The sequence below is a fragment of the Ammospiza nelsoni genome, chromosome 1 (assembly GCF_027579445.1).
Source record: "Ammospiza nelsoni isolate bAmmNel1 chromosome 1, bAmmNel1.pri, whole genome shotgun sequence".
In the NCBI taxonomy this organism is placed as follows: Eukaryota; Metazoa; Chordata; class Aves; order Passeriformes; family Passerellidae; genus Ammospiza; species Ammospiza nelsoni.
Window position 1 is genome coordinate 41,065,479 of NC_080633.1, and position 21,474 is coordinate 41,086,952.

At 41.2% G+C, this 21,474-nt stretch overlaps 1 protein-coding gene across 2 annotated transcripts in view; it reads left to right on the plus strand.

Annotated features, from left to right (window-relative positions):
* Window positions 1-4,170: 4,170 nt before the first annotated feature.
* Window positions 4,171-21,474, plus strand: part of RBMS3 (RNA binding motif single stranded interacting protein 3) — a 443,351-nt gene continuing 426,047 nt past the window's right edge. For both annotated transcript variants that reach the window (XR_009420205.1, XM_059490845.1), the window contains exon 1: window positions 4,171-4,620. Coding sequence is in view for 1 of the 2 variants with exons in the window: in XM_059490845.1 (XP_059346828.1) it covers window positions 4,546-4,620 (75 nt within the window). In the remaining variant the exon portion in view is untranslated. The remainder of the gene's footprint in view (window positions 4,621-21,474) is intronic.

Below are 21,474 nucleotides of genomic sequence, written 5' to 3' on the forward strand. Positions count from 1 at the left end.
CTTGGTTAGCTCTCCTTAGGTAAATCAGCTCCATAAATGATCCATTAAATAGTAAAGTTCTGTGTTCATTGATGAAGTTTTAAGGTAGCTGGACTGAAGGAGCTGACAGATCTAAAAATAAAGTCAATGCTCTTCTTGTAATCCATTGTAAATAAGCTGTCAAGTATCACTATGGTCTCCTTTGTAATAGCTTTAATGAGTAAATAAAGAGAATAAAAGTAGGGAGACAGGGTAAAAACTGTAAGCCAAATATAATTGTTCTTCTTTTTTTTTAACCTATTAGATTGCCTTAGGTGGTGGTATCTCTATTTCTCTAGTCCTGACTTAGAAAATTTTGACATAATTTTGCCAGTTAAAACTTCTAGAATACGCATGGCTGCTTTTCAAGAACAAGGAGTTAGAAAATGTTTGAATTGCTCCCTGACTCTGATATCTGACTTTAGAAGGTTTTATTTGGATAGGTAAGCTTATTTAAAACAAAAAAAAAAGTGTATGGAGAATTGTATTTTATCAAATAAAAGCCCCTGAATTTTCTACTAGGTATCTGCTTTTTTTCTTTTAAATCTGTTTTTGTGAATGAAGAAATCTGCTTTCTATGACAGGTAAAAATACATCCAAACATATGTAATTTTTCTGTACTTCAGGCTGCCAGGAAAATGAGTCTCTTTTTTTTGTTGTTGTTGTTTTTTTTTTTTTTTTCCTTCTGTTGGTTAACTTCAGATTTCTTATCCACAGCTTCGGTTGTTGCAGGGTTAATATCCTTTGGTGCCTGCTTTTGAATGCACTTGGCTGTCAAGTTTACAGATGATGTGCTCCCATTTATCTAATTTCATTTCTAAACTTTCCATTCAAGGGGTCCTTACTGCTCACCTGGCTCTTGGATCTGCCCTCAGGTCAGTGACAGCAGTGGCAGCAGTGCCTTGCAGATGCTCTGGGATCTGGCTCACTCCCTGGGTTCCCGAGGCTGGGACTGGCTGGGGCTTCATAATCAGCCCTCCCATAGGAAGAAAAAAAAAGTTGTGAAGTTGCTCACTGTTGCTCACTGGGATCGAACAGCTTGTCTTTTCTTTTGAGGAACATTTATACTTAACACTCGGTAGGCAAACTGCTATTTCAGTTTGCAAGTGGATTCAGTTATTCAAATGCACAGGCCAGAAAATGAAGGGGATTCTATTTAAACAGTGTGCTCCCAAGTCACAGATGATCTTTTTGATGTCTGTATTTTGCAAATGGAAATTTTCCATTTTCCAGCAGTAGCATTTGTTCAGAGGCTGTATGCTATCTAAATCTGCTTTTGTGGCTGTTCATTTGCATTTTTGCTATGGTATATTGCCTCTTGTCTTCTCCCCTTGGCCCCCCACTCTTTTATATTTAATTCCTATTTCTGCTGCCTCCACTCTGTCTTGCATCTCTGAAGACTCAATCATGCAAGATGCTCAGCACTCAGGGCAAACAGCAGAGGCTGCTCAGCACCTGGTCAGGATTACAGGTGAAAAGGGAAATCCAAAGCATCTGCATATTGAAGATTTTTGCTGAGAGAAAGCAGATGAAAGGTGGAGCTGTCCCCCACTCACATAATAGTTCCACTTCTGTAGCTTCCCACCTTTTCTCAGTTGCTAGAACTGATGGAGCTACTAGCCGGTGCATCTGATGGAAGAAGTGTGTGTAAATCTTGGGTTGAAATTTTATGGCATGATTTGAAATACTCACAGTAGTCAGATGATGTAGAGAAAACAGCCCTCCCCAGATTTAAATTAATGACCACGGAAAACCTTGCATGTTCATGTAGCTTTCTTGGTCAGAATGCAGAGTTTTCTACTTCCTTTAGTACTTATCTTTTATTTCACCCTGTACACATAGGTTCTTTCTTCTCCCAAATCTGGTTACATCCACGTCTACAAGCCAACCGCTTAGCTAGAAAAACTGCGTTAATATCCTGAGGGAAAATTGAGAAGGTGAGGAGAGAAGCACAACAACTTAATTCTGGCAGTTGAAAGAACAATCTGAAAGTTGTCTCGGCTCAAAGTATCACATACAGTCAAGTAATCACTATTCACTTCTGCAGATCCCAACCCTCAAAAAGTCTATTTCGCCCTTAGGGAAAGCCGGGCGGGGGGAAGAAGAAAGTGTAAGCAAGAGTATCATGCACTACAATGAGAGACAGAGTATTTAAAGCTGAGCACTGATACAGACCGTGGGGCTGGGAGGCGGGGATTGCAGGCTTCTCCTCCCATTCTTATCTTTTTTCTAAATTCACTTCTCAGAAGAGAAGATGAATGAAAAAGAGGGACCCTCAGAAGAGAGACTGAATGGTCCTGGCCAGGTTGGAATGACAATACTAAAGATAGGGAATGAAAATACTCAATATTTTACCCCACCAGGCTCTCCCTCTGAGTCTGTTGGAAACTGGGGCAATGGCAGTGCTCCACAGACTCGTCCAGGTGTGCAAGAACCTGCCGAATGCCTGCACAGTGCTCTGGGAACAGGGCACTCGTTTCCCAAAAGTTTATCTCCTGCCTCAGGAGGCAAATACGTGTGTGAGCATGGCATGGTGTTCCCACTGTATGGCAGAGAGCTGGTACCTCAGTACCCACGATTATGAGTGCCTGGTGATGAAAGCACAGTGCATAGGCAGTATTATAAACCTGTGTATGGTTTCCCGCACTGCCCTTTTGGACTGGCTATGGGGCAGTTATGGGAATCCATAACAAAACCCTCTGCTTATGAGAACAGCAAACTGCCAGAGTAAAGTGTGATATTTCCATGTTCCTGTCATGTGCAAGCACGTGCCCACAAACCAAAACACAGCTGGCATGTCTAATTTTAGCTCTACCAGCCTTGAGAAATGTCCCTTTAAAGACATTCTTTTTATAATTCCTTTTTTTTTTTTTTTTAAGCAATTTGGTTGATAATGCAGCAGCTGACAATCCCACTGCCATACTATGGATGATTTAAATAAAAACAAAAAGAAACTGCTGCCCCACATTTTTTTCCCAAAATTTATAAATAGGCAAAACCACTGTAGAAAGGCCTAGCAATCTGATGACATGTTCAAGAAATAAGTTATTATAAAAAAAGAGAAACGCTAGGATTTGTGTACAAGAGGAAACATTTCGTTATTCACGCACTTTTTTTCCCCTGATGATTTATAGCCGTGTTGTAAAACAGACTCTTCCTTCGAGTCTTTCGGAGAATAAATATTTGGGATGGCGGTGCTGACACAGGTCCTGCACGCCTGGGATCCGTGGCAGGTGTGGGGCTCTCGGCCGGACGCGGGGGCCACACCTGGCCCTCACCTGGGCCCGGGCTGCGGCAGCTGCGTGCGGGGGAGCCGGGCCGGGGGAAAGCCAGCCGCGGGTAACTTTTGTGGCACCGTGGCATTTTCACACGTCTGGGGGAAGGCACCCGCCCGTCAGGCCGGCCGAATTTCCTCTTTACCCTCTTCCTCCATTTTGTTCCAACTTTAAATAAACCAAGTCTTATATAAGCGGTTTAACAAAGTATGTATTTAATATGTCTGGCCCGGGGTCGCCTCTCCGCGAAGTGCCGGATGACGGTGCGGAGCGGTTTTCTGAAGGGGGAGGACGGCGACCCGGCTCCGTCACCTTCCCCCTTCCGTTTGTTAAAACACATATATACATATATTTTAAATTAAAACAATAAATGTAAAGCCGCGTTTCGGGGCTGCTCTCCCCGTCCCCCGCCCCGCGGCGTTGGCGTTTCCCGGGTCCCAGGGCCGCTTTCCGGAGCTGCCGGTCCGGCGGGCGCGGAGCGGGCGGGGGCGCGGAGGCGGCCGCGCGGCCTGCGCCGACCTCCCGGGGGAGCGGCGCGCCGAGGTCCCTCCCACCGGCGGCGCGGCGCGGAGGGGGTTTGAATGAAAGACAGGACGAGCCCTGAACACCATGTCACTCCGTGAAGGAGGCAGCGGCAACTAGGCTGGGGAAGGCTCTTCCCTCCCCCCCTTTTTTTTTATTTTCTTTTTTTTTTCTTTATTTTTCTTTTCTTTTTATTTTTCCTTTTTTTTTTTCCTTTTTTTTTTTTTTTTTAATTTGGTTGGAAGGGGGGTGGGTGGGGAAGCGAGAGGGGAGGGCTCGAGAGTGGGGCGAGCCGAGGAGAGGACGAGGAGAGCGAGCGAGCGAGGGAGCGAGCGGCTCTGCGGAGATTTGGAGTTGCACTGTCTACCCGGCTCCTCTCGCAGGACGCTTCCCTCCCGAGCCGGGCAGCGGGCACCGCCGGAGGCACGCTGCTGCCAGCGGGGGAGGCGGGCTGCTCCCCGCGGGCACCCGGGCACGGGGCTTCCCCCCACGCACGCACCCCCGGCCGCACACACCCCTCCGCGCACACACACACGGACACACACGTATATGTTCGTGCGGGCGCGTTTTTGGCTGCGCTGGAAGTAGCGCGCGGTAGACGGCGAGGAAGTCTCGGCAGCCTCCTCTGTCGCCCGCGCTGTCAGGAATAGCGGCGTGAGAGGAAGAAAGGCCCTGGGGCACTACACCCTGCCAACGAGTTCCCCGCACCAGCCAGAAGGACTCCAGCTACATGGGCAAACGCCTGGACCAGCAGCCAATGTACCCTCAGTACACCTACTACTACCCCCACTATCTCCAAACCAAGGTAAGGGCTGGCGGGGCCGACGCCTGGCGGGGGATGGAGAGCGGAGCCGCGCGAATTGCGGGCTCGCCTCTTCTCTTTGGCGATTTTTCTGTCTCTTTCTCGGGTTTGGTATCACACAGAGCAGAGCTGGTAGGCAGAAAGCAGGCGTGAGAGAGGCAGGAAGGTTACTGTCTGCCCTCCCATTTATTTCTTTATTTCTTTTAATTTTTTTTTTTTTTTTTCCCAAGGGCTGCTGGCGTCGGCTAATTCCTTTTATTGTTTGGGGAGAACAGTGCGGTTAACGCTATCGTAACAGCGGGCAGGTAGTGTGTTTGTTGTAGCATGGGATAAAGATTGCTCTGGACAGCATCGGACATAAAACACTTTTGGTGGATTTTCCAGGGATCTCTACGGTTTATTCACAGCTTAAAAGCATTTTGCTGTTAGAAAAGCCGTCTGTGGCAACTCAAACTTTTAATCAGCTGAGGAGGAGATGCTGTGGAGCTCGGAGGAGAGCTCGGAGCTGAGGTCGGAGCTAACCGTCTGTAAACCTGGTGGAGTTTGTTTCAATGCATTGCACTGGTTTTAATATTCCATTAAATATTGAGGATGATATGGCTGTACTCTGTTGCATTTAAAAAGGTCTAGAAATAGAGGCTAACTACTTTTGGAGAGAGTATCCAAGCGCAGACGCTTCCGTTTTCTTTCTTCTTTTCTTAATAATTTTTAAAATGCCAGCAGACTGGAAAGCAGGCCGGCCTCTCCCAGAGAGGCTGGGTGAAGTCTATGCTACCTGGCCATGAGTTAGTTAATTAAAGCCTTATTTTTATAAAGCCATTGTATAATAGTCTGCTCTCTGAAAAGATTTCCTGTGACCAAAGGACAGTAAAAAAAGAAAGCCCTAAACCGAAAGTTTGCAAACCCTGTCAGGACGCTGTATTTGGAGGGACGAAAAAGGAAAAAATACACACTCCACGAGGTGAAGTGTGACCTCTCAGCCACAGATTAGCAGTTTCAGTAAATAAACGAGCATCCTTTAGGAGGGAAAAGCCAAGGCAGGGCACACACACGTGCATATCGTACTGCGTGCAAACATACACATTGTGCTCCTGTGGCAAATTTAACACATGGGACATCTGATGTGTGCAACTGTGTGTGGTGAAGTGCCACGAGGGAGGCTGACTTCTCCACACTTTTGGTTTGACGCATGTTAATCTGGCTGCGGTTGGGAAAGGATAAGTTATATTCCTTGTTTATAAAAATTACTTTCCCGTTAACGTTTATAGCCTGACTACTGCATTATATAAATTAACTAATTGTAAAAACTGTGATTCAGGCTGGTTGGAGTTGTGATGACACCAGAAGCACTCAGTATGATTACAGCCTTGTAATTCATGGCAGGGTTACCTCTCACTTCTTTGCTCTGCTGTTTCCTTCACTGCATCGTGCAGATATTTTTTCGGTATGAAATTCATCCTTTTTTAAATTTTGTATTTTGGCGTGAAATTTATCATTTCTCCACCCCTTCCTTTCAAGGTCAATCCAAATAGCATTTTACCTTTGTGACCATTTAGTGTGTAATGTTGCTGTTGCAGCAGCAGCCCGTCACTAGCTTGACTGCAATATTGCCTATAGCTTTAACTGTTTGGGGGATTGGGGGACGCAGGCTGATGCTATTCCTCAAAACCTGGCAAACCAAGGACATGAAACAATTGATGGTGTTTTTTTGAAAGAACAATAGCCTCGAGTATTGGAGGAGAAATATTGGACATTCCATCCCTTTTACTCACGTAGCTTATATTTTGCCAGTTGTCCTTTTTCTTTCTTTTTTCTTCATTTTTTTGACTTTGTAAAATAAGCTTTTTTTTGTGAAAATTAGCCTTATATTTGGGCTTAAAGTAGAAAAATAGCTTTTCTGTACCATGACTTTTTTCTTAACCCCTTGCTTTAAAAAACAACTTAAATGCATTTTTATAGCCGGTATAACAAATTATCAACCCCGTGAAAAGTCATGTGCATCAGTCTTGGCACACTTGCACTATTACAGTAAGGACAGGTAAAATTTCAAATTGGTGATAAATTTTATATGCCTTTAGTTTTTTTCCTTTTCCTTGGTCCACAGTCAAGGGTGTATATACTCTAAATAATAAACACACATACACGTGCGTATATATATATATATATATATATATATATATATATATATATTTGTGTGTGTATGCACAGATGCAAGTATTTCTCTTCTGTAGACTATGAGACTTTAAAGTAGTGCAGACAGGCAGCATCTGGATTTTGTTACCTTTAAGCTAGCCATCAGCTTCTGGGACATTTTAAAGCAGTTAGATCCATTGTATGTCTAAAGCTAATAGTTGGGTAATCAAATAATCTTGTGGTGGAGAGCCGTATCTTTTATCATCCCTATTGGAGCAACACATATAAATAAACCTTTGTATGATTCCAGCCGGCCTGAGAACTTCAGCTTCTTATTTTCCAAAAACTTCTCTTTGTACCAAGCATGGTAGGATTCAGCTCTACAGAAAGAATGTGTTTTTATGCTCATAGTCATGCATGCTGGGGCTGGGGGGGTGTACATTCATTTGTAATTAAGAAAGAAATTCTAGGCTTTCTTATGGCATGGTACAGCTTCTGAAATTCAGAGTGGCAGTGTGTTCAACAGGCAAAGTTTGGGAATTCACGTTCCCCAGCGTGTTTGGGTGAAGTGCTGCTTTTCTTTGCTTGTTTGGTGGAGTTGCCTTGGCTCTCCGTTGAGAAGTACCGCATTACTGTACATCACGTCCCTCTCACGGGGGAGCTCGGAGCTGCGCAGGATTCCAGCCTACAGACTCTATGTGTGTGTGTGTCTTCTAACGTGGCTAGCACATTGTTGTGCAGAAGGGGTGTAAATGAATAGCTATATGGGTAATGGGATTATAAATAGAAAAAATGGATTCCATATGTTTGTCTGATTCCTTTAACTTTTTAGAGTTTTGTGGCCATTTGTGGAACACAAAGCATGCACTCGTTCCATTTATTTGTGCTCCTTCATTATCAAATGCCACCACTGAAGCTAAAACTTTAATTTCAGGTTTAGGAAAAGCCATTGTCATCCAAAAAAGAGAAGGGGAGGGTGCCAGTCCTTATGAGACAATTGCAAGGAATTTAATATATCTCTTAAGGACAAGCACTGCTTTGAGGCACGACATAACCTTATTTCTGTTTTTGTGTGACGCTGTCTGACAACTTCAGTTTGAACATACAGTTTTGGAACTTTTTTAGGCAGATGCTGAGAGTGTGGCAAGAGTCCAATTGTCCTAGGAGTGGAGTTTATTTCAAAGTGTTTCTGATTACTGCTGTAAGCGAAGAATAGTCTTGTGTTCTTGTTGCGAAAAATATTGCAGGGAAGTGGTTCAGCTCATGTATATCTGATGAGAATCTGTGGTACTTTTTCATTTTATTTTGAGACGTTAAGAGAATTTCCTTAGCTGCATCCTTGCTGATAGTGTAACAACTGGTTTAGAGGAGTACGTTGCAAATTGTCACGTAGAATGTTAATGATGCCAAATCTTGCGTTATGGTCTGAATTTCTTTCTTTTGTTTCTTGCTTGCCAAAGCAAATTCTTTTCTCTTTGCCATTTAGCACAGAAGAAAACAAAAATAAGCACTATGAAATATCATGTAATGAGAAGAAGGGGAGAAAAATACTAACTCTGAATATATTTGAAGAGTCTCCTTGATTTAGTAGGTGATGTGTTTTATCATTGTCCTCTGCAGCTTATGATTAGACCTCTTGCTGGGGTCAGCTTTCTTTGCAAACAGGCTAGTGAAAAAACCAGAATCACTTGGGTAGAAAGGAGGAAGTGCCACAGTTACCTGTTGACAGGAATTGTTTGGTTTACGATCTCTCTACCTGCACTCAGGGTAGAAATATGCCAGTTAAGCAGCTATTTCCGTGCGGTTTGCTTTCATGCATTCTCCAGATATTTCCTACTTATTAGTCATGGTTTGGGTCTGGTAGTTTAACTCTCATAGTGTTGACTCTGTAACCCAGTCAGATGGCAGAAACACCCCAAAACAAGAGGCAGTGTTTACAGTACCTACTGTACCTCTTCATCTCTGTATGCCTGATGCATGCGTGTACATGAGTAAAAGGAGCAAGTGTGATTTCCCAACACCTGCCTGAATAAAACCTCATCTCTGTGGCTGTGAAAGGGATGCAGACTAACCTGCAAGCAAGAGGGCTTAATGAGCTTGTTCCTGAAATGACAGATCCATGCCCCAGCTGAGTGAAAAACAATTCGAGAGTTCCAACAGGTGCACTCAGAAGAGATTAAGTTTGATATAGTGATTTTATGGGCACACACTTAGGTGTGTGTTATACATTTTTACATTTTTTTACATTTTTTTTACATTTTTTAGGACATCTTTTGGTGTGAGGGAATTGAGGACTTCCTTCGATTGTGTGGCATGAACATACCTTCCTCCTTGCTCCATCAGGCTCTTTCAGAAAGTGTGCATTTAGAATTGGTGCAAAGCTCTAGCCTCTCTTCACCTCTTACCTACCAATCCTGTTCTCTTTAGCCACTCACGTTTCTGTTTAGCGGGTTTACGGCATTCCCCACTTTTGGCCATCTGGCCATACAGAAGGCCTTGAAGAAAGCGTTCCAGATACGGAGATGCCTGACAGGGCTTCTCTGGCTGGTAGTGTTCAGATTGTGTTTGGTGCCTGGTGTGAAGCAGGGGTCAGGTGTAAGGAGTAATTCATCAACCACACACTGATTTCAGGCTGCATTTCCAACCATCTGCAGCTTGGATCGCTGCCAGAGCTCAAAAGTCTAGCTGGAGCCCATGTGATCATGCCAAAGTAAAGGCAAACACTTGCAAATAGAGAAATGCATTTCTAGGAATGAAGTTTGTTCGCACTTAGCCCCGTTTGATTCAGTATGGCACAGCATGTTTTAAATGCCTCAGAGAGCTGCCCAAAAGGAACACAAATTCATTTAAATGCCATTTAAAAGTATTTCAGCCTGGCTATGATTTTGATGGTAATATTAATATCTAGCTCTAGTATTTGCCAATTGGCTTAAGCAATAAGGAAGATAAAAGTGTTCCTCTGGAAAATGAAGGAATATATGAACTCATTTGCTTTCCGTTTGTCCTTGCATTCCTGGATAAAAATACTTTTGTTGTTTTAAGGGACACGATGATATGTATTGTTAAAATGCTGTTAAATTTCTTGATTGATCTTCCTTTCATATGTTGCCTCAATGGAAGTTTGTTTAAATTAAAAACTAACCAATTCACAAATACCCACAAATGAAAGCACCAAATAAAAAAGAGGAAAAAACCAAACCAACAAACAAAAAACCCCAGACCAAACCTGTGGAAAAAGAACATTGAGATTTTTACTACTTCACTTACATATTATGATATTCTATGACTATTTATTTTGCAACAAGGTATTTTATTTCTGTAATAAAAGATGGAAGCTGCAAGTATTTGCCAGATGAGGCTACAAAGATCTTGCTGTGGCGAGTGTGTTAATAGTTATAATTTAGAATGCCTTTTACAAGGTGCCCTTTCAAAATAAAGTGCAGTGGTTCAGAAATGAACTGGTTTGGTTTTTAATGCATGAAGTCCTTTCTAAGAAAGCATGATGGTATGCTTGCACTTTAATTCAAGTATCTTGGTAAAAATCATCAGACTGTCAGTTCTTAAATTTCCATGAATTAAAAAACAGATAAGAAAGGCTGCATTTCAAGTAGGATGTCTGAGTTCATTTCAGGTCTTGCTGTGAGTAGTCTGTATAGTATTCCCTTTGCATGTAATTGTAAGCAGTGTTTTCAAATTAAATTTAATTTTCATTTATTTATTTATTTATTTAGGGGTGGGAAGTAAATTTTCCACTATCTGTACTCCAGGCAGGGACTGAGTTTGCTTGCAAACAATGACATACTGGACTGTCCAGGAAGAGGACCAGACTTTTTAAAAACACAAATAGTCTAATTGTATTTTTTTCCTTGAAGAAAATAATTTTAGTGCTAGAAATTTTATGTAGAGGAAAATAGTTAATATGGCTCAAGAATTTGCTTCTAGTGCTGCATTAAAATTGTGTTTTGTAACAGTCTCATCAGCTACAGCTGTATGTGATTAAATAGTGTAATATCAAAAGCATGTGTGAATAAGAGCTTTTATGATATAGTTGTTCCATACCAAAGACTGCAGATGGGCAGAGAAGGGAGACAGAGAACAGTGATTTACTCAGATATTGTCAGAGCCTATACTCCGAGTATTCCTGTTTGCAATTGCTTTCCCACTCATATGGGCAAGATCAAGTAACAAAGGGAAGGTTAGAAGTAAAGAGTTTTACAAAGAGAGCTAGTCTAAACAAGCAGGTATCAGCCCAAGGATGGTGTCTACTGATGCAGAATGATGTACCAATATTTTAAGTAGAGGATTAACAATAATATTATTGAATACAAGTTATAGTGAGAGGGATCTGTTCTGCTACCTTTGAAAAATCAATGAAAAAGATTCAGTTGTCTTCAGCAAGACAGAATCAGGCCCACAAAGCACATACCTATCACCATGGCAAAACCAGGACAGCTGAACAACATGCAGGTTAAAAAAAAAAAACCAAACAACCAAACAACAGTCACAAAAGAAATAAAAACAGTAAATCAAAATGATCCTACTTTGTGCAAGGGGCTGAGGACGTAGCTCATCTGATACTTAACATCATTTTGTGTTTGCTGTGGCTGTTATTTCTATTTAACGTTATTTCTCGTGATTTATAATTTTAGAGAATGAGCAGCATAAACCAGATGCTTTGTCTTTCGGTCGGTTTCTCTCTCTGCCAGTTCAGATACAATTTATACAGAGGGGAAGTCTAATTGCCATAGGAGATGTCTCACATGGAGCCCAGTGCCTATAATGAAGATTAACAATTTCAGTAAGAGGCTAAGTGCAGTTAATCCACAAAAAAGTATCAGAGAACTGTTTTTGCTTTTAGTTATGTGATTCTTAAGATAAAAATACTGTAGCCTCTTTGAAATTTGAAACAAGTCAGTTTTCTGTGTTGGTCTTTTCTGAAGATACAGTGTTTCTAAATGGAGAATATAAGCAGAGGTTGCTTGTCCTATCTGTAGCTGCAGATTGGAAGTTCCTGTTGAATTCCTCATACTGTTTTTTTATATTTTGTTGGTTTATAGCAAAGTCCAAACTGGAAGTTTTTTATTAGCTGAAAGACTTCAGGTCTGACATTGTCAAATAAGAGAAAGAGATTATTTTTCCTGCTTTTTTGGATGGAAAGACTTTTTTTTCCCCCCTTCCTTCTTTCTTTCTTTCTTATTTGTCTTGTTTGTTTTTGGGCTTACTTGCAACCATGGTGGAAATAAATTGCTTATTTGTTGTAAAGTTAACTTCAGTATCAAATGTGATAGTTTATTAAAAAGTAAATATTTACATTTTTAAGTGCTTCATTTGTGGTATATTTATGCAGATGAAATTGTTTGGACAGATTTTCTATGAGGGTTCCTCTGTTATTTGTATTGACTTCATTCAGATGCAAATGAATGAAATAAACCACCTGACGTATATAGATCATAGTAGAAGCCAGAAGACACATAAGATTGCATGTTTACAATGTAAAGCACTCTGATATTTTGTTCCTTGTTGGTGTCTTCCTGACACATGTTTTATGGTTAGTACCATGTGGTTGTTGATGATTTATGTGCTGTCATGTTGTGGAAGTGATGTCACTCCTGTGTGATTCAAATTCATTCAAGAAGATAAGTTGTTGAATAGATTTGTGTTCTCCCCTCCCCAAGTATAAATCAACCAGCATTTTTTTTTTTATTCTGTAAGTTTGCATTCATAGATTTAATCCTGAAGCTGTGCTTAAATACTCTGCTGCAGAACGTGGCATAGTAGAGAGGGCAAGTCTTACTGGTGGACCAACATGGTATTGTTGATTTAACTGATTTCTCATTTGGCTTCTGTTCCACTCCCTTCCCCACCCACTTTCACAGCCCTTCCTCTGCCCAGCTATATTTAGAGAGCAGCCAGGCTGAGCCATTCAGAGTTCAGCCTGGATGCTGTGCAGGAGCCTGACCTTTCCTCCTGCCGGTGGGAGACGGCAGAGCTGGATCTGCCATCAAGTCTCGCTCGTGTGTCTTGCCTGTGAGAGACTCTGGTTATTTGGAACAACATCTGATGCAGTCTGGTTGCCTTCCCTGTTGAGAATCTGGCCACATTTGTGCCAGGGTTATGGGAGGGTGAAAGGCAGCCCGAAGATGCAGTGGATAGGGCAGAGAGCTGGTTTGGATGTGCAGTCCCAGAGCTGGCAAAACCTTGCAGTGCTGCATTGGTGACTTGTGAGATGAAGGGACATTAGGGAACTTCAGATGGAGGCGTTTCACCAGAGGATGAAATAAGGGAGCCTGGTGTACCGCTACATCACAAAAGGTTTTTAAAGCTAGGTATCCATAGTTACAACAGGAGATTTAAAATCTGGATTTCAGGGACTCACCTGGTGTAATGTCCTCCTTCCCTTTAAAGAAGAAAGTGTTTGGCAGTTCTTAAAGCTGGAATGATGTGCCTGTGTGAATTCCCCGATGCTCAGAGAGCTGCCTGTTTAAAGTTTGCTCTATTTTCCCCTCTTGCTCTAATTTTTCTGTGGAAAAAATGGCATTGCAATTCTTAGCCATATAAGGGACTTGTTAATTTCTTTATGTGGTTGGGAATTGTTTCTTCTTTTGGTCTTCAAAGGCTGTTGCTGCTGAGTATGCTTTAAAGGGAAGGAACTACTTGCTCAGACAAAGGCACAATCCTTATTTCTTCTCTTTCTCACTTCTCTCTGACCTTTTATTGGGGACATGCATATAAATAAATTCTGCTTTTGGAGTCGTGCAAGTTGATGGATACTCTTACAAAGAGAGAAGCATAATGGGAAATGCAGTCTTCATTTCTGTTCTCTCATTTTGTAGTGATGAATTTGGTTTGGTGCCAGTTAGTAAGTACATGACCTTTTCCCTACATCTTTTGATTCATGACAGGGAGTGTCAGAGCCATGTTAGTGATCTCTTGTTACAGCTTTTAACAAACTATGAAATATTAAAAATGAATTAGGTCACTTGGAGCTCGGCTAATATGTCAGTGATGCAGGGTGGTGATTTCATATTAACGAGGCGTAACACACAGCTTAAAATACAAAATTCAAATTTTTGTGAACAGGGACATATCGCTTTTAAGTCAGGCCATTTTTATCTTGAAAATGTAATCCTGTAAAGACAAACCAAACAAGATATTTTGCAAAGATGGTGTTATCGGCCACATTCATTTAGTGTTCATTCCAGAAAATCGTATCAGCCTCAGCCTAATTGGAGCTAAGTTTTTCAGTGTATTTACTTTAAGATCAGAACTGCCGACAAGATTTCTTTTAGTATCAGCTGAGATGTGTCTACACAGCTGTCGATGTTCTGCTTAGCTGCTGTGCACAACCTGATAATCTGCCACATGTAACTGAACGGTGCAATATACACTCGTTTGGTGTGCTAATGACACTTCTGGAATTGTTTAGTGCAAGGGAGACTGGTGATAAAAATGTGCTGTGAACAGTACAATGGATAAGGTAAAAAATAGGACTGATATCTCTCAGAAAAGCCTCTGCCTGGTTTTGCATTCATGAAAACTACCTTTAATACCACTCTATACTTGCAAGACATAAGAAAAAAGTCAGAGGCACTGACAGAGCACAGTCCTTCAGATGTTTGACAAAGCGTGCAGCAGGACTTGGTAAGTTGAAAGCTTTACCTAGGCTGTGTTAAGATGACGTTTACTGTGTCAATGTGGAGCTGCACTAAGTGTACTGTTAAACACTCCTTCATGAAAACAAGCACAAAGCAGACATATTGCTGTGGCCTTTAGCAAAGCAGCTGGGAACTTTCTGCCTGGGGGAGCATCGCACTCGTTGCGTTTCATGTTTGTGCTCTTTGTGTCTCTTTGGAGCTTTTGCCTCCTAAAGAAACACATGGGTTGGTCCAAATATTTCCATGTCCTTCTTAATGTCGCTTTTACTGTGTGTGTCAGCTGGTGGTGCAAGATGGGATAATAATAAAGCTGGCTGATGTATGGTGACTCCACGATGACAGTAATAGTATATGCTGATCAATGATGTGACTGCCATTGCCTCACTGATACAGGTGTGCAATGCACTGAGTTGTCTTGAATTTTGAGATTATGGATATAATTCCTGTCTCTAGGAACAGCTGTGAGAAAGATGCAGACTCCTGGCCCACCAGGAAATACTTATCTGTGTGATTTAGAAGCCTTGCCGGCCACTCAGTTTCTGCTTTATATCTCTGCCATTTTATGAAATCACTGTAATTGTATACAGTTGTCCCTGTGCAACATGCAATTTCCTCTAGTTTGAAAAGCTTTCAGCTTAAGATTGTCTAAACTTAATAGCATAAACATTAATTTACTGTGTTAGATGGGTTATTGGGTGTTTTTAGCATGCATAAGTCTGGCAGTAATTGTGCTGGACAGAAAAAATAAGTTTTGTTTCCTTCACTGTCTGCCCTGCTTTGACTTAAATGGATCCCTGGTGATGGTAATATTTAGCATGTAGCAGTCGTTTCAATTTTCAGTGGGCTGTATAAACATTAACTAATCTTCAGAGCCCCTTCTGAGAGGTGCCTTAAACACCTTATTTGCTCATGCAATGGCTGCATGCAAATAATGACCTCAGAAGCCTTTACTGGATTATCAAGAATTGGGGAATAGACTTGTGTAGCATCCACACCTTCTCTCTCTGGGCAGAATTTGGAGGTGGGGAATGCTGTTGCTGCTTTATGAGAAAATATGATGCATGAGTAGTCTAAGAGTGAAGAAAAACCTAGAAAAAATAATGGGAAAGATTTTTTAGGAGGGGACATGTTCATCTATAGTTATCCCAAAGTGTTGAGTGCCCTCAGCTTTTGCTGATGGAGTTCTCAAAGACATTTGACACTAAGCCCAATGTGACTCACGGAATTGCAGGGCACTTTGCAAGATCACTTACCTGAGGCTAGTGGCTGAACCTGCCTGCTGGTTCAACATTTCACCTTCCTCTGGAGCCTTCCTTCTGCCAAGGAAGAGGACAAATGGAGCAGGGCGAGAGGATGGACTTTCTGGAGGAGAGGAAATCCCTGTTGTGTCCCCTGTGTTGAGGAAGGAGGTTGACTGCAGTGCTGCTAAGGTGGCTGAAAAAGATCTTTGTGGTGTTTGGGCAGTGCTGTGAGGGGCAGATCAGGGCTCAGCTTGCAGTGTTTTAGAAATTTGAACAGTGCTTGGCCCAAAAGTTTCCAGGAGACAAAAACTTAGCAGACACCTGGACAAGGATGCAAAGGACTTCCTCATTCTTCCAAAGAGAAGAGAAAAACGCTTTCAAACAGTGCATGTGCACAGCCCCCAGTCCCACTGGCCCTTGCCAGCTTTGTCAGGCACTGATGGGAAGGTTATAGAAAAACAACTGTCACAATTCCACCAACATTGTGTAAGGAAATTGGTCTGTGTTTGAGTCCTTCAGGTTAATATTTCAAATCTGCAGCACCCTGTTAGTCACCAAGGCAATAGCAAAGAAGTTATTTATGGGTGGGTGTTAGCTAAGTAGTAGTTGATAGGTACAGAACTGTCTCAGCCAACTGGCTTTGGTTTTTTCATGCCTGATGTCGTGTGCCTTGCCAGGACTTATTTTAGATTTTCTGTTGTCATTACTCTTTTTATTCCTCTCACCTTGGCTTGTAACAGTATCATATTTGCTTCCCTCTCTGTTTTGTTGGAAATAGTTGCATTTTTAAAAATCACAGCTTGTTTAGCTCAAAGGTACTTCATGGATGGGAGAGAAATGATGATATTCTTGGTGCTGATAACTTCTTGTGTCCCAAGGGTTTTGTTTTAAATATGTGAAAACACTACAAACAAGCGTTGATTATTGGTGTTTTAAAACTGAACAAGGAACTGTGCCAATGGCCACACAGATGTAGATTGTGATTTTACAATGTGTGTTGAGGAATGAAGTAGGACTGCCATGCTCCAGCAACAGCCGATGAAGTAGGCGTTTATGCTTCATCTCTCCTGGTCTTTTAGCACAGGAGTAAATTATTAGTTGTTTATTATTTCTTAACCTTCAGTGGGTGACTTCCTTTCTGCACTAGTCAGCTATTTTGAGGTAGAGATAGGTGGATTTTATTTCCCTCCTCCTCGTTCCCACATTCTCATTCGCTCCCAGGATAGATTGTCAGGTAAGTTCATGCCTTCTTTTTTACCAGCCTGAGGGTCAAAGAGGTGATTTGAAGCTTAGGTGACAAGGACAGACCTTGAAAAAGCTGAGGCATAAGGGTGTCATTACCATGACATGAATGTAAGGAAAGCCAGAAGCCTTATTTCTATTCTACAATTTGTCCATCATTTGTGATTTAGCAAATCTACTTCTTTACCAATGTCTTTGCTTTGATTTCCCCCCTCCCCCCGTTTTGATGTTCTTCTTAGCCTTATAAGAGCTCTGCTGGTTTTCATTTTTTTCTTTCACCTAATTCTAATGTGTATGCCGTGGTGTTTGTTCTACCATTTGACCATCAAAACTTTTATGTTATATATAGATATTGCTGTTGTATTACCTAAGCAGTCATATTCTTCCCCTCTTTTTTTTTTCCTTTTCTTTTTTTAAATGGTATTTTACTGTTTGCAGACTGCTTCTGACTGTGCAGTTAGGTTGTGCTGAGCTGCATACAAAGCCAGGGTAAGAGACAGTCCCTGCCTGCAAGAGTTTATGAGCAATGTAAATAAGGCAGCCTGACAAAGGTGGGCAGGAGCAGCAAAGGAGAGAAGTTAAATGCCTGGTAGATTTCACTGCAAAGCAGTGCCAGGACCTGGATGGTAGATGGCAAGCAGTGTTTACTGTTTACCCATATACTGTACACTACTCCTTCACCTTGGGAACGAGTCACTCTGCCTTCCCAGTTCTTGCATTGCTGATTTTCTTTATAATTTTCTTCCCTAATACTTAGGGTTTTAGTTGCACAGAATCATTCCTCCTTTTCTAATTTGTGCACTACCTTTGTGCTTACCTGGGCTTTAATTTCTCCATCTTTGCTAGTTGGTGGCCAGTCTCCCATGCATCATCTGGCAGATTTTGGTGTTGCAAAGTGAAGAAAGCCACGGTGTGGATTTCTCGAGTTGCCTGTGCCGGTAAACTGGCACTGAGCAAACCTGGTCTGAGCTGATGCTGCTGGCTGACTTCATGGAGAACATAATGGAGCTGGACAAAAGAGCAAAGCAGTTGAGGTCACTGTGAGACAAGAAGTCTATTCCCAGCAGATGAGAGCTCTGGAAATATCCTGGTGTGCAGTGGCTGGTGGCTCGTGCTCGGTGAGGATTAGAGCTGGTATGTTTTCATGCTTGCTTCCTGTTCCACCAGGGCTGTAGTGCTGCAGGAGAGCCATGCTGCCCACAACTGTTCTGAAAAGTAAATACTCTGGGGAAAGGGGTGCATGTGTCTTGCACTTCAGCAAGCTGGCTACTGGTAAATGCTGAAATTTCAAAGGGACAGTGCTCTGTACAGTAGCTTGGGGCCTCAGAGCCAGAAGTGCTGGTCACCTGCAGCTCCTTTTAATTTCAACTAGAACCGTATGTACTTTGCACTTTTGAAGACCAAGAGCTCCTTAGGGCTTAAATGTTACCTTTTTTTTTTAATAGTGCTTGCAAACTGACAGGGAAACCTCTTACTGTATTCTTTGTAGGGGAAGAAAAGAGTGTTCAGAGACAAAAGGAAGAAGTTTGGGTCTTTTGGGGTAGTTTTGTTTGTTTGTATTCTTTTTTTACAGCCATGAATGGAACATACTTCCAAAAGCAGGTATCTCTCTTAGCAGGTAACTCTTCATTTTGTTAGTGGTGTGATGTTAATGATTTAAATAACTTTACTGTTTATTTAGATTCCACAACTTAGATTGGATAATGAAGAAGGATGTGATTTCTTCCCTTATTTCATTTTAATTTTTAAAAATGTTGTTCTGTTTGGGATGCATGGACTGCCACAAAATGATTGCTTAGATAGAAAAAATGCAACAGAAGCTTCTCTAGCAGTTATGTGAAGTTTATTTTTATGAAAGATGCATTTTGAGAAATTCTCACTGCTTTGGTCTGTTACCAGCTCTTTCAGTTATACTAGTTGGCAGGAATTTATTTTTCCTAAGGTACTTTAGTTCAAAAGGATCTAAATTGTTAAAATGTGTGTTTGTTTATGTATCAGTTCTAATCTCCCTCTAGATTGCAGGGAAAAGCTTGAGTGCCTAATCCAGATATACCTAAAAGGCTCAAAAGTCACACAATGAAAAGCAGAAGGAAGTCTTCTAAAAAGCTTGGGATGTAACATCCAGCCTCACCGGAGCTCCCTGTGTTCAGGTGTAGGTTGCAGTGCTGAGTATTTCTTGAGTTTACAGACTCAAGTAGTTTTAAGTAGTAGTTTTAACACTCAGCTGATGATTGAATTTTTTTTAATTAGACATATATTTTGAAATTCTGGGTTTTTGTTTCATGTTGATGCCAAGTGCTGCTGTATCTGTTGCTTACTCAGCATTTACAGGGGGAATATCCAAAGCAGACAACTAGAGGGGAAAAAAAACCCATGCCTGATTTAATTGTATTAATTTTCTTCCCACTGAGGTTGGTAGAAGTGATTTATTGGGACAGATGGAGTGCTGGTGTTGGGAGCCTGGTAACCTGTGAGGTGTTTTCCCTTTGGGCCCCATCCTGTGGTCCAGGTGTGCTCCCAGCTGAACACTGCCTTGTCAGCAACTCTGCTGAAACTGCAGCACTGCATACAGCATAAGGAATTATTCAGTGGGAAAAGGACTGTCAGAATTTGGCCTTTAGGATAGAAATTTCATTTTGTGAGTGTATTACAAACAAGAGAGAGTTAAAAGATGAAAAACTGCTTCTGCATAGAAAAATAATACTGTTTCAATTTAAGCCTTGGTTTAGTAAGCTTTCTTGGAAAGAAACTTGTTCCTGAGGGCATTTTATCTATTTCTCTCTCTCTCTTTGGTTTTTATACCGCTGCCCATCACGGCGGTATCTGAATGCTTTCCATGTAGAGATTGATAGCAACTTTGAAGTCCCCAGTGAACTGTGCAATCTTTGACACATCTTTCTTTAGGGGGTGAGAAAATCCACCAGGTGGGATCTTTTTTATAAAAAAATATTTGTATTATGTAATTTTACATTCTAATAGTATTTTTTTAGATTGTTGTTTTGGAAGACGTTAAGTGTTTTTTTTTTAAATCCTTTTCATGATTTGACTGTGGTTATGGGTACAATAAGTGTCACATTCAGAATACATTACTGACTTTTAAAAATGTGTTTTCCTAAATGTCACACCAAGCAGATAAGGGATAAGTTATCAAATATCCAGTGTTACAGAGATTTTCTTTGTTGTTCAATGTTATTTAAATTGTTTGAAAAACATTCAAATAATATTTGCACTTCTACAGGTGATGCATACCAGATCTATATCAGCTAATGTAAATTGTTAGATGCAATCTTCTAGCTTTTAAAATTATTCTACTAAGAGTAAATATTTAAATTAGTATATAGAACTAAGTTCCTAAAGCTAGAAACATTACAGTGAGAGGATTTACTTACTGGTTTAGATATTCAGTTCTGAACCATTTCAATATTAGTCTTATGTGGCTACTCTATCTATCTAGCTATGTAGTCTGTTTAAACAAGGTACTTGGCTCTTCCCAAACAATTTCAAAGAGAAATAAAAATAACATTGTTTTCTCTCTTTCTTTCTAGTCTGTCAGAGAAACACCTTGATTAGTTTATATTTAGTTTATATGCGTGGGTGTCTTCCTTGGATGTGAATAGTAAGAAATTTCTGAAGAAACTCAAATTGTAGTAATGACTCCTGTGGTTAATTCAGAAGATGAGTGATCCTGTCATCATTAGTTAGTTGTTTTTCTAGAGCAACATAGACCTGCCCTAATGCCAACATTTATGAGTGCTTCCAGAAGTGTCCTAGTGAAGATGGAAGTCTGTGGTAACTTTTGACTGAAAAATTACTGGTGGTCATTTCATAGCTAGAGAAAATCAAAGGTAAACCACTCATTATTAAGGCATGGATTTGAACTAGGCTGTGCATTGAGTAGGCAGTTTTTGGAGAAGGAGAAATTCTGATAGAGTTCAGGAGAAATGGGGAGAGCAGGGAGGATAATCTTGCAGTGTGAAATTTCATTTCCTCAATATGCTGATAGCATTTTGTTAGAAGGTGTGCAGTATTAGAAGAGACCTCATCCAGACCATGCTCCCATCTTCAGAAGTGAAATCAAATGGATTTACAGTGCCTCTACCAGACATTTCTCAGTGGCTTGTATTATAAGGAGGTGCAAGGAATTCCTACCTCATGGTGAGAGATGTGGCTGAGGAAGCTGCTGAATTCCTCACCCTTGGTCAGAGAGGGTTCCTAGTGAGAGAGCTTTAGGTGTGTTAGTAATTATATGGTGAAGTGGAAAAAATAAAGGCAATTTTGTCTGGTTCTTTAATTTTTTCCTTCAAGGAGAGCCTGCTGTCCCTCCCCCATAAGACACCTAATTTTAAACATGTGAAGGTGAAGGAGCACAGTCAACTCAGGTGTGACAGGTCCATCTGAAATGTCTTTTTTAAAATACTTTTATTACCTTTTTCTACAGCTTCTATTTTAACTTAACATGCTCTTCAAAGGTGTCCAACATGCGTTATCACATGAGTTAAATAAGTTTTTACCCATGGATTCAAGAAGTCAGCCTGTATATTCTTGTTTGAAAAGCTGTGTAGCCTTATCATATTTTTCACTGTCGA